This window comes from Ostrea edulis, chromosome 9 (genome assembly GCF_947568905.1).
Source record: "Ostrea edulis chromosome 9, xbOstEdul1.1, whole genome shotgun sequence".
Taxonomy (NCBI): domain Eukaryota; kingdom Metazoa; phylum Mollusca; class Bivalvia; order Ostreida; family Ostreidae; genus Ostrea; species Ostrea edulis.
The window spans coordinates 4,276,222-4,293,025 of record NC_079172.1 but is presented as its reverse complement, the minus strand read 5'-3'; the positions used below and the strand labels follow the sequence as shown (position 1 = coordinate 4,293,025).

Below are 16,804 nucleotides of genomic sequence, written 5' to 3'. Positions count from 1 at the left end.
TCAAAACGTAACAGACTGACTAATTCATGAAATTTAGACGATTTAGTAAATATTAACCCAATACAAGAATAAGGGCTTAGCATGAACTTTAAAACATACCTCCTCTGTACAGGAAATATTTATCAACTTGGAGTTGGTATACTGTCCCATTTTGCACGGCCATGCTAACTGCCTGCATAGAATCACTACCAGATAACTTAGAGCTATCATAAGTAAATGTCATATCAGCATATATGCTTCCTTTCCTGTAAAAGAAACCAGCAATCAAATGATGCTCACTACACACTATAATGACATATAAAAGTATGGTTACAAAAATTATCTTACATAAAAGAGGTTACAGTCAACTGTAAAAATCCTGGGACGTCACCAAAAGCTTTCGTGAACTGTAATAGATGGATCAATTTGTTTATCAAATATGGTTTCATTCTTCATAAATGCATATTGCGAGTTGTTTTTTTTTTTCATATGAAACATTTACTTCGTTTACTTACATTACCAACAATCGTATTATTCAAATATTGAAAGTATGTTGATCTCGAATTCAGTAACGAATCATCCCATGTGAATCCAGACGTCTTTATTGTGAAGGCTACTCTTTTTACTAGAAAAATATATATTCCTCACTCAGTAAATATGATTTAGTTTTAAAAAACACGAAACTTCTTTTTCGCATGTTGTAAAATAATAGCGAGAGTGTCATACCTAGCACTGAGGGTGGACTGATAGTCGTAAGGACTTGATACTCTGGAAAGGAAAGAAAATTGCAACGTTTTAATGATGCTTGAATAAAACATTTCATTGACAAGAAATACATATTTCAACAGACCTCATTCTATCTTATTCGAACTGTCTTCCTTTGCCTTGTTATAATTGGATTTTCTGATCCATTAAAAAGCACCCACGAGCATGTTTATATGATAGCATATTTCTACCTCCTATTTTCAAGTTATTTTTATATAGATTATGTCGACATGCAAGTTAATTATGTCAACTTGCAACATCAATATGTCAACATGCAAGAAAAATATACGCAGATAAGAATTTTTTCAAAAAATTATGAAATATCGCCAACATGTGATTTCCAACAAGCTAGATGCAACTTATTTATGTTGACATGCAACTTATCTATATTGACATACGAGATAAATATGTCAACATGCAACTTATTTATGGTGACATGCGAGATAAATATGTCGACATGCAACTTATTTATGGCAACATGCGAGATAGATATGTCAACATGCAACTTATCTATATTGACATTCGAGATAAATATGTCAACATGCAACTTATTTATGGTGACATGCAAGATAAATATGTCAACATGCAACTTATCTATGGTGACATGCAAGATAAATATGTCAACATGCAACTTATTTATGGCAACATGCGAGATAAATATGTCAACATGCAACTTATTTATGGTGACATGCAAGATAAATATGTCAACATGCAACTTATTTATGGTGACATGCAAGATAAATATGTCAACATGCAACTTATTTATGGCAACATGCGAGATAAATATGTCAACATGCAACTTATTTATGGCAACATGCGAGATAGATATGTCAACATGCAACTTATCTATATTGACATTCGAGATAAATATGTCAACATGCAACTTATTTATGGTGACATGCAAGATAAATATGTCAACATGCAACTTATTTATGGTGACATGCAAGATGAATATGTCGACATGCAACTTATTTATGGTGACATGCGAGATAAATATGTCAACATGCATATTTATCTCACATATCACCATAAATAAGTTGCATGTTAACATAGATAAATTGCATGTCAACATAAACCAATTGCATGCTGATATGAATAAGCTGCATGTTAATTTGAACATATTTTATTGTATAAATATACAAAGGGATTTGTTACAAGTTCTAGCAATTAAGACCAATCCCTGTGCATATTTATACAATAAAATATGTTGCATGTTAACATATACAAATTGCATACTGACATAAATATGTTGCATGTCGACATAAATATGCTGAATGTCTGCATAATTATCTCGCATTTCAATATAATTAAGTTGAATGTCAATATAATTAATAAGTTGCATCTAGTATGTTGGAAGTCGGATGTGGGCAATATTTGTTAATTTTGGATATTTTACTGATTCCTATTTGATTACACTTTTCTTGCATGTTAACATAGGTATGTTGCATGTTGACCTGGCTATCCTACATGTCGACATAGTTAGCCTGCATGTAGATATATATTATAGAAAAATAACAGCATACAGGGGGCAGAAATATGCCACCGTAACAAAAATCATTACTGTTTTATTTGTAAAAACTTTTTGATGAAATGTTTATCTGAATTGTAAGTAATACATTGCTTAACACATATTAAAGGCTATATAGACTTATACTGCGGTATGCTATGGCAATGCCGTTCATGCTTTAATGTTATTGACTTGAAAAGTGGAGATCTTGAGTAGTTTCTAACTTTTTCCACAATTTATCTTATTTGTAATTGAACATTACTGCAACACAACTTTATTCTTTGAAACTATTCCATTTAATCTAATTCTATATTTAAAAAAACAGCTAATATTTACTTTCGATGCACGTGGATACATTCTGTCCCTCTCCTGGATAAACCTTTTCGAAATAGGACGTTGCATTGGCCATAACAGATCGGACTTGTTCTTCTGTACAGTAATAACTGGATCCCCACATTGCACCCATAATGCATTGCAAATACCTGCCAACACTGTATAAGAGGAAGAAAAATATAACAGAATAATTCCAATGTTATTTATTACAATTGTTTTGATTGGACAAAAGTCAATCTAAACGAGAAATAACATATCAATAAATCCAGAAAACAGTGTGTATGCCTGAAAAAAATAACATAGTGCGGGGAAACTATTCAAACAAGAGGTACTGTGAGCAATGCTCACTAAGAATACCCCCGCTTACCCCATTCTCCCAAAGGGCATTGTTAATAGGCATAAATTACCTCTTTCCTGAGTGTAAAAATATAGAATGCCTTTGTAGAAGAAAATAGAAGATATAGTCCGAACTCAAATCCATGGTATAAACCTATAGCTTTGACCTTGAGATCAAAGGTCACTGTCATAAAGAGGTCATAAATGTACATGACACATAGTCTCATGGTGATACACCCATGTCTTATGGTATGACTATGTCAAAACCCTATAATCAATTTTGACCTTGAGGTCAAAGTTCAAGGTCATATAGAGGTAATGAAGGTATCTCACACATCGTCTCATGGTGATACACTCATGTGTCAAACATGGTATGCCTATGTCAAAGAACAAAGAAGTCATGGCCCTGACACGAATCCATTCTAAAAACGTTTAAATTTGACCTTGAGGTCAAGGTCATATGGAGGTCATGAAGGTACATGACACATCGTCTCATGGTGATACACTCGTGTTAAATATGGTATGCCTATGTCAAAGAACACAGAAATTATGGCCCTGACACAAATCCAATGTAAAAACGTTTGATTCTGACCTTGCGGTCAAGGTCATATGGAGGTCATGAAGGTACATGACACATCGTCTCATGGTGATACACTCACGTGTCAAATATGGTATGCCTATATCAAAGGACAAAGAAGTTATGGCCCGGACACGAATTAAATTGTAAAAACGTTTAATTTTGACCTTGAGTTCAAGGTCATATGGAGGTCATGAAGGTACACGACACATCGTCTCATGGTGATACACTCATGTGTCAAATATGGTATGCCTATGTCAAAGAACAAAGAAGTCATGGCCCTGACACGAATCCATTGTAAAAACGTTTAATTTTAACCTTGATGTCAAGGTCATGAAGGTACATGATACATCGTCTCATGGTGATACACTCGTATGTCAAATATGGTATGCCTATGTCAAAGACCAAAGAAGTTATGACCCGGACACGAATCCATTGTAAAAAAACCCTTTCATTTTGACCTTAAGGTAAAGGGTCAATGTCAAATAGAAGTCATGAAGGTACCCGACACATCGTCTCATGGTGATCTACCTGTGTGCCAAATATGGTATGCCTATGTCAAAGAACAAAAAAGTTGTGGCCCGGACACGAATCTGGAGACGGGCAGACGGACAGACGGATGGACAGACGGACAGACAGACTGAGTGATTCCTATATACCCCTCAGTACTTCGTTCGGGGGTATAATTATTGAATTTAATAATACAAGGAACGAATTGGAATTATAAGAATTGCACTTTTATTCAGTTTGTGAATAAATTATCCAGAGTTTACACATCAATAAATTCTTCAAACAGAATGTTTAATCCTATACTAACAATTGCCTTAAAAACTCTGAAAACTAATCAAAACGTATATCAATATTGAATAAGATTCCTTCAATTTAATGACAAAGTAATCCAGTAAGTAAATTACAGGTGTCTTAGAGATGTACTGAGTTCACCCATTTTCTATGACACTATTACCTGAATGAAATGTTAAAGATACAAACCACCAATGGTTTATATATTATCCTACATTCCTAATTAGTGGCAATTAATGAGTACTTACTACATTCCTACTTACCTGGCTGAACTGCATGAAGGTTGAAGATACCCGAGTGCAGTTTTACAGTGTATATTTGCATTGTCTATAATGACACTTTCTACCGTACAGCCTGGGCGTAGCACTGGACTGACTGAAATGAAAATGAATACGCATTACGATTATCCTGTCTGTTTTGACTGTGTGTTTTAGTTTTCGAGTACCATTTTGTGATGTTTTATCAAAAAAAATTCTATGTTTTAATGTATTATAACCGAGACATGATATGCTGTGTGTGTGTGTGTGTGTGTGTGTGTGTGTGTGTGTGTGTGTGTGTGTGTGTGTGTGTGTGTGTGTATTTCATTATTATTTATTTTAATACGTCTTGAAACTGATGTTTATTCTTATCTAGCATATTTATGGTATATTGTGTTTTCATGTTTTATATGTACAATCAGGATAGGTACAGCTACGGACTGTTTACATGTGATAACGCCTTTTATATCATTGCTTTTTAATGTTTTATTTATTTTCTATGTATTATGTGTATAACATTCTGTAGTAAGGTATATATGCACTGTAAAGCACCTGTGAGGATACATAGTGTATGAAAAGTGTGCTATATAAATATGGTATTATTATTATTCTTTCTGGTATATATAATGATGATAATAATTATCCAGAAACAAGTACACTAGTAGTATAATGAAAACATTACAAAACCTACTGCGTATATTCGACTAGTGCCTTTACTCATTATTGTAATCATAATTGTATTCATAATTAGATACTCCTGAAGAACTGCGTAAATATAGTTTATTTTAAAAATCCCAATCGGAATTAATTTGTTTTCATAGGTACAAGAATTAATTTTTCCTTTTACGGTGGCTCATTACACTAAAATTCTATTTCTCGTTAATACACGTATGAACTATAATTTCAGCATCGAAAGAGTGATACAAGCTCTAAATTATATTTATATGAGTTTTTGATGAGTTTTCCAGGAATGTTACAAAACCATGACTAAAAGATATAAACATTCTAATCTTTTAGACAAAATATTTATGGAAATTGAAAACGCTATTCAATCATATTTTGTTATGCAAAAAATTAGAACATCGTTTAGGAATGTTTTCTTAGATATCCATACTACACATCAAATCACAGCGAGAGGTTGACAAAGCGAGAGGTTGATACAGCGAGAGGTTGACACAGTGAGAGGTTGACACAGCAAGAGGTTGACACTAGTGTATTTTATTTGCAAAGTACCTTTATTATCGTTCCAGGATAAATCACAATTTATATAAAATACTTGAGGGCTTGTAACACTTTTTCGATGGTGAAATGATACGTTATACGGTGTTATAATGAGCCAATAAATAAAACAATCGGTGTAATGAGCTACCTTAATGTTTGGAAAAGTTTTAGTTCCAGGAGTATGTTACTGTACTTTATTTTTGTCGATTTCGGTTATTCGTAGCACCGACACTGAAAGAAACATTGGCTGGATAAAGTTGTAACTGTTGAAGATTCTAGATGGAAGAGAAAATTCCGATCTCTCTATGCTTCATTATACCGGAGGTTAGATTGTTCTTAACACAACTATAGAACTCGAGCCTGGGGATACCTTTGATACCTTGTTTGATATAAAAAGAAAATTGAATCATTTTGATGACCCTTGAACGAAACATTCCATGCCGAGAAGAAATATGAAGTTCAACATACTTCATTCGAATTTTAGGTTCTTTACTTAAAACATTGAGGAGAAACGATGACAAATGGCAGCTTCCTAAATCAAAGCATGACAAGCATATAACAAGAAGTACTGTGAGCAATGCTCACTAGGAATATCCCCCGCTAACCCCAATCTCCCAAAGGGTGTTGTTAATAGGTATAAAATATGGTATGCCTTTGTAGAAGAAAATGGAAGATATAGCCCAAACACAAATCCATAGTATAAATCTATAATTTTGACCTTGGGATCAAAGGTCATAAAGAGGTCATGAATGTACATGACACATAGTTTCATGGTGATACACCCATGTCTTATGGTATGACTATGTCAAAACCCTATAATCAATTTTTAACCTTGAGGTCAAATTTCAAGGTCATTTAGATGCCATGAAGGTACCCGACACATCGTCTCATGGTGATACACGCATGTGTCAAATATGATATGCTTATGTCAAAGAACAAAGAAGTTATGGCCCGGACACAAATCCATTGTAAAAACTCTTTAATTTTGTCCTTGAGGTCAAGGGTCGAGGTCATATAGGTCATGAAGGTACATCGTTTCATGGTGATCCACCTGTGTGCCAAATATGGTATGCCTATGTCAAAGAACAAAGAAGTTATGGCCCGGACACGAATCTGCATGGACAGACAGACGGACAGACAGACAGAGTGATTCCTATATACCCCTGAAATTCGTTCACCAGGGGTATAAAAAGTCTAGAAAACTAAGTTGTGACGGACAGAGGACGGATAGAGGAAAGATGGATGGAGGGACAGACGACGTACAAACTAGTTTTCCTCTTCGGCTTCGACGGTAGGTGACTAATTAGATACAGAGACTATCAGGATTAAAAGCTAGAAATTGTGTATAGCATGGTACACCGATCACGATGGCTCATTGATTAGAGCATTCACTTCATGACCGGGAGGTCGTTGGACGAGCCCCATTTGTGCCTTGTCCGCGTCAAACTTAGGACGTAAAACAGACAATTACAGTTACAGTGTTCCTTTGTCAAATGCTTGGCATTCAGAAGTGAAAACCGCGGGTCTTTTCAATAAAACTCTGAGAACTATGATCCTATATCGAAGGAACAGTTGGCATGATCAAGAGTATTTACCCATACGGTCTAGAGCGCTAAGCATAAGTCTTCATTTGTGGTACTTGACCTACAGCTGATGACGTCTCAATACGAGCGACAACAACTTGAAGCGACGTAAAAGAAATAAATGAATACACATAAATATATACCTTGACAAGTTCGGGGAATGGTCTGATTGTAGAGTTCAACAAGCACGGGTCTCAAAACACTGTCGTAGTCTTGTAATGTACACTGGGGCAAGTTATTTTTCACACAATGTACAACTGATTGATAAATGCTAAAATGTAAGAGAAAACAATGTTAATTTTAATTCGTCTACTACAGTTGATACAAAATATGTTAATTTCAGTATTTGAGAATCTAATTAAACTGTAGTTGTATCTTGAATTTGAAAATGAATTCGAGAACAAATGTCAATACCTTTAGTATTAAGTTATAATGATTGGCTATAAGAAGGACTTACTACCTTTAGTATAGTTATAATGATTGGCTATAAGAAGGGCTTACTAGCATTGTCTTCCCTCTGACAGTGGAATGGAACCATTTGACAATGATAATAGGTAGTAAATTCCCAGGCATTCTTGGACTTTTTGTTGACTAAGGAGGTGCAATCCCAAGGTGCAGTTTGTTTCTATGGTCTCTGTACATTAGATATTTTAGTTATTAAATAGGTATGAACTGCAGGTCTACTCTATACATACACAACATATTCAAGCAAACCAATTTGAAATATTTTTCATGCATATCAAGTATGCATGCAAGAAATTCGTTCTTGGTTTTTAAATATATTGATGTTTTCTTCATTGCATATTGTGTATTTTTCATATACCAGACAGGTGTTTTTTATTCTGATTGATTTGTTGTCATTTATACTTAATAAATGACCTATTTTATCTTTTAAATGGAGTTGGTTTTATTTGTGGGTAGCAGACAAACATAAAGTATATTATACATGTTAGCATTCTATGATAATTATAAGGATACACACGGCATTGTTCGTTGGTTTGAATTCCTTTTCTTCAGAATGACAAAGTTATATAAATCACCAAAAATCACTCATTGACAGCATCTTACGTGAATCGTCTAGGAGGAGGAATGTAGTACTTACGCGATAGACAAGTTGAGATTTTCCTTCCATACCCTGGGTACCTCCTTTCATAAAACGCAGTTGCATTTAAAATAGTTGTTATCACAGACGTTTTCGGGCATCTGAAGTACAGTGCTCGAGTGTGATTGTATGCACATTCCATAAAATAAGGCGCACTGAAATTTAGATGCAATTGATATTTTAGTTATTCGTAATTCTTGTCAGTTTCATGAAATACTAAAAATCCATACTGCGGTAAAACTTTACTGTTCTAGGCATGTAAAGCTCATCATTTCACTTGCAAGCAAAGTCAATCTTGTCAGACATGGAAAATTACTTTCTATTATAAACCTATTTTGAAATTTTACCCAGGTATCCGATAAGCAAAACTAGTGTCATGAAGGACAACCGCTACATTTTGGATTATCCTTTTCAAATATTAGATCACAACAGGCCGAAATTAAGCCGAATTACCAATGCAAGGTGAAGATAACGAACAGTGATCAATCTCATCATTCCTGTAAGCAATACGAAATAGATAGTTGGGCAAACACGGACCCCTGGACACACCAGAGGTGGGATCAGGTGCCTAGGAGAAGTAAGCATCCTCTATCGACCGGTCACACCTGCCGTGAGCCCCACATCCCGGTCATGTAAACAGAGTTATCCGCAGTCAAAATCAGTGTGCCAAGAACGGCTTAATCAGTATGAAACACGTCAGACAGCATTTGACCCAATGATAGGTTGTAGTGACGAACTAAATCGTTATAACGACCATAGAATTTGCGAAATGCTGACTTCATTCGAGACTGTTGAAACTTCTGTACCATCAACTTGTTTGTCAGTAGCTTACCTCGATTTAAAAACTGACTATACGCAGACCAAGCTATTGCATATCGAATCGGTCAAGATATATAAACACCATATGCAGGTGATAATTATATATATATATTTATATACTTACTAAATGCAGGAACGCTGAGTTATAGCCAAGTAGTGGGAACATCTACCGTATATGTATAAAAGGTGAGCCTCTTCATCGTCACAGAACGATCGAGATGGTCCTGGATCTGAACATTAAATTCAAATGTATTTATACCATGTTTGAGAAAGGCTGGTTGATACCGATTAGTCCGCTTTTAAGACTTGATGTCGCAGATTCAAATACATGATAGTATATTAGTGGTCCTTGCAAAAGCAGGACTTGGTTTATTAGTGTTCCAGTAGCATTTGTACAAGAAACATGGATACGAAATGTGGCTCATGCCAAGGGCTTCTTGATTATTACAGGAATTGTTAATTTTCAACTGGCAAATCAGAGTAAACCATTCCTAGACTCCTCAATTACAGATTATCACAAATATCTAGAGATTGAAACCACTTTTATCACAGATGCCTTTCATCGGACAGGTGTAGTGACATACACAACTTGTGGGGGGGGGGGGGGGGCAAATCTTGAGAAAAAGGCTTCTGGAAAAATTGCCATCCGGGATTTGAACAAAATCGAATGAAATTGTTTTAAATTCTAAATTACTTTTATAAATCCCATAGAAAAGGGGATTCCTTGGGAGAAAAAAGATTTCCTACAGTGTAAATAAAATTGTCTTAGGATTTAATGGTCTTAGGATTTTAAACAATTCCCACAGAATTTGCAATATTTCCAAAAAGGATATTTTGATATTTCTACATGAATTCCTTTTTCTAAAGAATCCTTTTTTAGGAAATCACAATTCCTATAGGAGTTTCAACATCTCTGGATAACTGTGTGGAAATATGCTGTTTTTGGTGATTATTTTTCCAAAAGCAAATCTCTGACAAAGCTACTTTTCAAGTCTGCAGATGTTGATCTATTACATCTTTGCTCATTTTCTGAGAATTAAAGGAATCGTGAATCGTCGATTTGCTAGTTGGGATTTAGCAGATGTTATCCAAAAACGTGTTTATATATGCATCTAACTATATATTTTGGCATATACCTGGGCATTGTTGATCAAAACTGCTACCCTTCTCTCCAGCAATTTCTACATAAGCGTTTATTAAGTTGTGGACTTCCTGTGCATCGCAATATGGTATACTCTTTTCAACACAACCTAGAGAATGCTCGTATAATCTAAAATGATACGATATCCATTGGTAATTCTACATGTTTCAGTACACATTTGATACTATCGAACAGCTACATAAATATTCTAGTATGGTATCTTACCTGCATTTTTCTTCTTTTGATGTAGTGTTGGCATAATAAGTGAGCGCGTAATAAGCTTCGAAACACTTCTGATATTCGGGTCTTTCAAATGTTTCAAAAGAAAAACATGTTTCATTGCTAGGTTCAGTATCTAGAAATAAGAAAATATATTACTCATAAGCAATGTTACGATTTTTTATATCTACTGGTTTTTGTAGACCACCGATCAAAATCAATTATAACCATTCTCTAGATCTTGAAGCTGACAGAAAACATTAATGAACTATTTCAATGACAGTGGGTGTTATGTCAGTTTGATTTTTTTACCACAATAATTAGATATTCGGTTGGACTACAAAACTTAAGACAGTTAGCTCTTCAGCTTTTGAGCATAAGTGCGCAGGATGCTTTAACTGTCAATATTGTTTCAATACTTACTATATTGATCCAAATGTATTACATATTTACTACTTAAACCTATCCATTTGAAATTTGTATTATGTAAATTTCAAATTTGAAATGGTTTGGAAAGGACTACATTTTGTGTCGAAAGGATTCTTTAATTTAAGCACGAGTTAAAAGGTTTTGTTTATCTGACATATCGTCAATTATGATACCCTTTGCAGTGAATTTCAATTTTGCAATTCATGATACAAGTACTAAAAGACTTTTACCTGATTCAAATGTTCTAAATTGATTAATGTGGTTGATATGTTTTTGTTTAATAAACAGAACACCGATTCTTAAAAACATTTATAGTGATTCACCCGAAATTTTGTAAAACAATCACAAGTAATTTACCAATAATTCAAACAATTGATCTATAACACTTACCGTCTTTAATTCCATTTTAAATTTAAAGCAAGACTTTGATTTATGTGCTATTAAAAAAAACCTCCTGATATGTTATTTTCAACTCTCAAATTCCATTTCATGAATTTTCCTTATTTTCAATCTACTTGCATGAAAGTTTTTCATCATATCTATATTGTTAGAAGACACGAGTGTGTAATTATTTGATATAATGATTAATTTGTGTTGCTTATTTTGTGTTGACATATACAATTTATGTTAATAAATACTTTGTAAATCTAATGTACAAAAAGGCCAAGTTTGACACACTGCAGTTCAATGACAAGCACTACGACCTCAATTTTTCTTTTCATATATTTCCCAAACCATTGACAATACTATAAAACTTAGGTAATTCTTTAGGAATTATAGAAAATTTTAAAAAAGTATTGGCAAAAATTTACCTAAGCATTTTGATATATCTGCCCCAACTATGCTAGTCACTGTATCATTCTTCATTCTTAATGCATTAATAAAATGCTGTTTGGTACAGGTTTTGTTTAATACTTCTTCAACGGCATTTTCCATACAGTGCATTGACGCCAAATGGAAAGATCTGAAAAAGAAATACATTAATCAATGTGAAAGTATCATATCTCTGGCTTTTCTTATAGTTCTTAAAAGTTTATTGTTATTTCGAATTTCCTAAATTTCGGCTTGAGCATCACTGAAGAGACATTATTTGTCGAAATGCTCATCTGGTGCATCAAGATTGGTACCGTATAAGTTTTACATCAATAAGAATTTCTTTAAACATTTATTGCATAATATTTAAGGATTAATATGATTTATCAACACAGCAGCATGGTAATAGCTGCGGGCGAATAAAGCTGTATGCGTCCCACACAATAAAAAAGAACATTGTTTATCATATCAAATCTATAGAGAGTTTGGTCCTGGATCGAGTGTCCTGACATTCAATTGTGACCCCACATAACTTACTGCGTTCAATAAGTAATGGTGAAATAAATGAATTATATTGTCAGGAAGATATGTGATATGTAGACTCCACAGTTGACGATCAGATTAGTTCTTCCATAGAACTTTATACATGGATATGAAAGGTGAAGATAACGAACAGTGATCAATCTCGTAACTCCTACAAGCAATACAAAATAGATGATTGGGCAAACACGGACCCCTGGACACACCAGAGGTGGGATCAGGTGCCTAGGGGGAGTAAGTATTCCCTGTCGTATATAATTAACTATGAAATAAAAATTATCGTTACCACAAGGACGCATTTGTAAAACGGAATGTTTCTAACCGCGGAACCAAAACCATCTGTGGTATGTTTTCATTGCATTTGTAGGCGAGAAACTACGTTTTGGCCTTGACCTTTACCTTCACTACATCTAAACCAGGTCTCTATCTTAGCTATAGTTCTGTTAGTCACATGTGGCTTAGGTTAATGTTGTGGACCATTAGACTTATAGCAAGATGTCATATTCTCTAAACTAAAATCACAATGTTGCAATATATATTCGTAAATTGTATTAAGAAATGATCTTGATATTTAGAACTAAACATTATTTAGTCCTTGTAATTATGATTTACTTGTATCTACTTACGTGCAGAGGTTGGAAGTTCTCTTCAGGTACTCCAAACATGGAGTTGCCAATAACACAAGCATATTTGGTTTTTGACAGGTGGTGTTGACTAAATCAGGATCCGTAAGTTGTTTTGTTGCTATTTATATAACATTATCAACATATAAATATCAAATACTGAGAGAAATATTGTTATATCACACCAAGAGAAATTTCAAATATCTCGCCATAGAAATTGTTAAGAATTTCCAGACTACACTATGGTGATACTGTTAGTACAAAAACTCACTAGTACACGTGGCAAGTTCGTCTTTTCGCAATCTTGTGGTATTCATTGTATTGGCATATGACTGACTCCAGAAACTCAAATATAAGCGGGAAGAATCACTGACGTCATCAGCTGAACAAATTATATTCTTCCGCAGAGATTCAGAAACAAGACAGTCATGGACAGCTTCCAACGCACTGTGTAAATAAAATGTCGTATAAACCGCATATTATTACATACATGTACCTACATTTAAAACAACCTATATAAAATCATTAGTTGTTGAAAGTTTAAAGATGTTGATATGGTTTCAGAGGATACACGAGATATTTGAACACTTACAGACACCGTGACTGTGGGTTTTGCATTGCATAACCTAAATAGGACACGAGGCATCGAGATGCGATAGATGGGTCACTGTATAGGTAGGTCTGGCACGGCGATTGGGCTGTTAAATAAGAAAATATATTAACAATTATTTTAAATCAATATACTCAAAAAGTTAGTGCGGGAAATCAGGTATAGTCATCGTGCAAGCAGAATAAAATGATTACTAAATCTATTATTCCTACTAGACATTTTAGAAACTATAGCAACATGGAACCCATCCCTTTAACGATCTTCTTTATCAGAGAGTACCCGTAATCAATCAGTATCAATCTCGTCGTGAACATTTTGTACCTATTGAGTATCTTAAATGAATCATTTCATAAAATTTAATCTCACTGATAATACTGTGCGATTGGCTACAGTCACTGTCTATATTAAATGTCTATGTTTCAACGTAGATTGAGGATCGAACGCGGGTACTCCTGTTGCAAGCTAAGATAACTAACCAATAGGGCTATTGTGATGTAAAACTTATACGGTACCAATGAGAGGTGAAGCGAACGAACAGTGATCAATCTCATGACTCATATAAGCAATACAAAATAGATAGTTGGGCAAACACGGACCACTGGACACACAAGAGGTGGGATCAAGTGCCTAGGAGGAGTAAGCATCCTCTATCGACCGGTCACACCCAACGGGAGCCCTATATCCAGATCAGGTAAACGGAGTTATCCATAGTCAAAATGAGTGTGCCAAGAACGGCCTAACAATCGGTATGAAACACGTCAGACAGTATTTATGAGTTCAGATACTTATGGTAAATGCAAAATACCCAAATGTGTGCCCGTACTTAACGGAAATATAATTGCAATTTACTTTCTAAACCCAAAATATTTTCAATCTAAACATTTTCAGCTTTTTCAAAATATCCTCATTGTCCATAATCTAAACTACAAACAATCGAATGCGCAAGAATTAGCAAACTTATCCTAACTACTATGGTTGATTGGCACTTCTTAATAGTTTTCGTCCATACTTAGGGACCTTGGATCATCATTATAAATGCGAAATTCACAAAATATCAGTGAATTTCAGAAATCCTGTCAAATCTCTGTTTCATGAGTGTGATTGATGAACATAGAATAATTTACCAACTAAACCACACAGTCTCACCTGCACATGCTGTATCGTTTATCAAGGAGTCCAGTTCAGGTAATATGACGCTCCGGTTACTTCCGATTATGGCCTTTGTATCCCCGAAATTACAATTCCCGAACATCTTCAAGTCTTTATTATTTGCGTCAGCACAAATCACTTTATAGTGATACAAACTGCAGAGTAGAATAAAGTTTAAATGATTTGTTTTTGTAAAAAAAAAAAAAAAAGAAATGTCTCCCTATCTCCCCAAATTGAAAGTGCTCAAAATGATATCCCCTTTTAAGGGGCATAGACACTATTGAGATGAAAATTTTATTTCATTTTCTTTGTTTACAATGCTTAACGAAAGTAGTTCTGATGGTTAAACAAAATTTGAAAACAAAAGTTTTGAGTTATTAATGAGGTAAAGCACTAACAATTTGTTGTTATGTAAACAAAGATCGTGCCATTTTTTTGTTTACATATTGATTGCTTGATAGAAAATAGCATGTTTAAAACAAAATATTATATGCTAAACACTATAAACTATCTAAATGTATTCAGAATTAATTTGTAAATTGCAAAATCTGTTTTAAACGAACTTTTATTAGTATATTCAGCCTATATAAACAAAAATACGGCACGAGCCTTCTTTACATAACAATTAATTGTGAGTTCTGTATCTCCCATATACCTCGGCAACTGACATTTAAATTTTTACTGACCAATACTTTACTTAAGCATTCTAAACATTAAAAATGGGAAAATAGAATTCGAAAATTTTCAGCTCAAATCGTGTCTATGCCCCTTTTAATGTACTGCATGATATGGAGGAGAAAGCATGAACAGGAACATAGAGATTATGAACTGCACTTTATATGACGCAATCCTATTTTTGCATGTCCTTGAGTATCTCCCATTTGGAGAAAACATGGCCATTCATTTGAACAAACTTGAGTCCCCTTCACCCAAGGATGGTGTGTGCCAAGTTTCTTTGAAATTGGCCCAGTGGTTCTTGAGGCGAAGATTTTGAAACAATGTCATAACTTTTTTACTAATTCTTAATTATATCCACTTCAAAAAGGGTGTGGTGCCTCATTTGAACAACTTGAACCCTCTACCCAAGCAAGCTTTATAGAAAGTTTGACTTAAGATAGCTCTGTGGATCTTGAGAACAAGTTAAAAATGTTAAAAGCTTACGGAGGGACAGACAGAGAGAAGGAAGCTTAACAAAAGTGACCAGAAAAGCTCACTTCAGCTTTCAGTTCATACAAGTTAAAATGATACCAGCCATAACAATAACCAAGGAAAGGTAAGTCGAGAAATTCACTACATGTCTATTGATTGGCAGCATTCTCTGTTTTGTTGTGGCTGTTGAAATGTCCCTACCTGCATAATTCCTTACTGGAGTTTCGGTGCTCTGTCAAATTCACTGCACAACTGTACTTAGCATGGTACTTATATAATTCTACTTCACGGCAAAAGTTCCTAACATCATATTTTGGCACATTCGTTACTCCATCTGAAATTTGTTTTTGAATAATCATACAATATTCACTCTTTCGAAATCCATGTTTGACTGCTTGAAACATTTACTTTATTTACTTACCAAAGCAGCTTAAACCATCAAAGTGGTTCTTCGAATCACCAAAGATAGCGCGTATGTTCCTCCCGACCAGATTGGCAATGCCTTCCATGGTGCAGGAAAATTGTTTCACTTGCAGGTTTGCTGTCGTACACAAGATTACGTCCCGGTACATGCTAGAGGTACAAAGACAAATAATGTACAATTTTACTATAACACATGGACGTAATTATCAATAACTTCATCCGTTGGCTAGTTTGCTTTATTATTTACATGTACATGCATCACCTAATCGGGTGACTTATCCCCAACCATCCATATTTTCATTGTAAAATGTGGTTTCCAAAATATCGATGCATGAATACTTTCTTTTGTAGAGACATTTTCAAAGATAAGAAATCAATGATCATACATATTGTATTGCTTATATATAGACCAATGTATAACATATATG

The 16,804-nt window shown here is 34.4% G+C and overlaps 1 protein-coding gene across 1 annotated transcript in view; it reads right to left on the bottom strand.

Moving 5' to 3' along the window:
- The window catches only part of LOC125658375 (uncharacterized), a 99,180-nt gene that overhangs the window by 29,243 nt on the left and 53,133 nt on the right, over nucleotides 1-16,804 (bottom strand). Inside the window, exons 39-57 of the mRNA XM_056148304.1 lie at nucleotides 16,375-16,526; nucleotides 16,155-16,287; nucleotides 14,802-14,959; nucleotides 13,638-13,743; nucleotides 13,317-13,492; nucleotides 13,049-13,166; nucleotides 11,882-12,033; nucleotides 10,647-10,776; nucleotides 10,417-10,550; nucleotides 9,405-9,510; nucleotides 8,462-8,616; nucleotides 7,861-7,993; nucleotides 7,503-7,630; nucleotides 4,562-4,673; nucleotides 2,588-2,742; nucleotides 706-747; nucleotides 495-604; nucleotides 328-386; nucleotides 100-245 (exon numbers count right to left, since the gene is read on the bottom strand). Of these exons, the coding sequence (XP_056004279.1) occupies nucleotides 100-245; nucleotides 328-386; nucleotides 495-604; nucleotides 706-747; nucleotides 2,588-2,742; nucleotides 4,562-4,673; nucleotides 7,503-7,630; nucleotides 7,861-7,993; nucleotides 8,462-8,616; nucleotides 9,405-9,510; nucleotides 10,417-10,550; nucleotides 10,647-10,776; nucleotides 11,882-12,033; nucleotides 13,049-13,166; nucleotides 13,317-13,492; nucleotides 13,638-13,743; nucleotides 14,802-14,959; nucleotides 16,155-16,287; nucleotides 16,375-16,526 (2,405 nt within the window). The remainder of the gene's footprint in view (nucleotides 1-99; nucleotides 246-327; nucleotides 387-494; nucleotides 605-705; nucleotides 748-2,587; nucleotides 2,743-4,561; nucleotides 4,674-7,502; nucleotides 7,631-7,860; nucleotides 7,994-8,461; nucleotides 8,617-9,404; nucleotides 9,511-10,416; nucleotides 10,551-10,646; nucleotides 10,777-11,881; nucleotides 12,034-13,048; nucleotides 13,167-13,316; nucleotides 13,493-13,637; nucleotides 13,744-14,801; nucleotides 14,960-16,154; nucleotides 16,288-16,374; nucleotides 16,527-16,804) is intronic.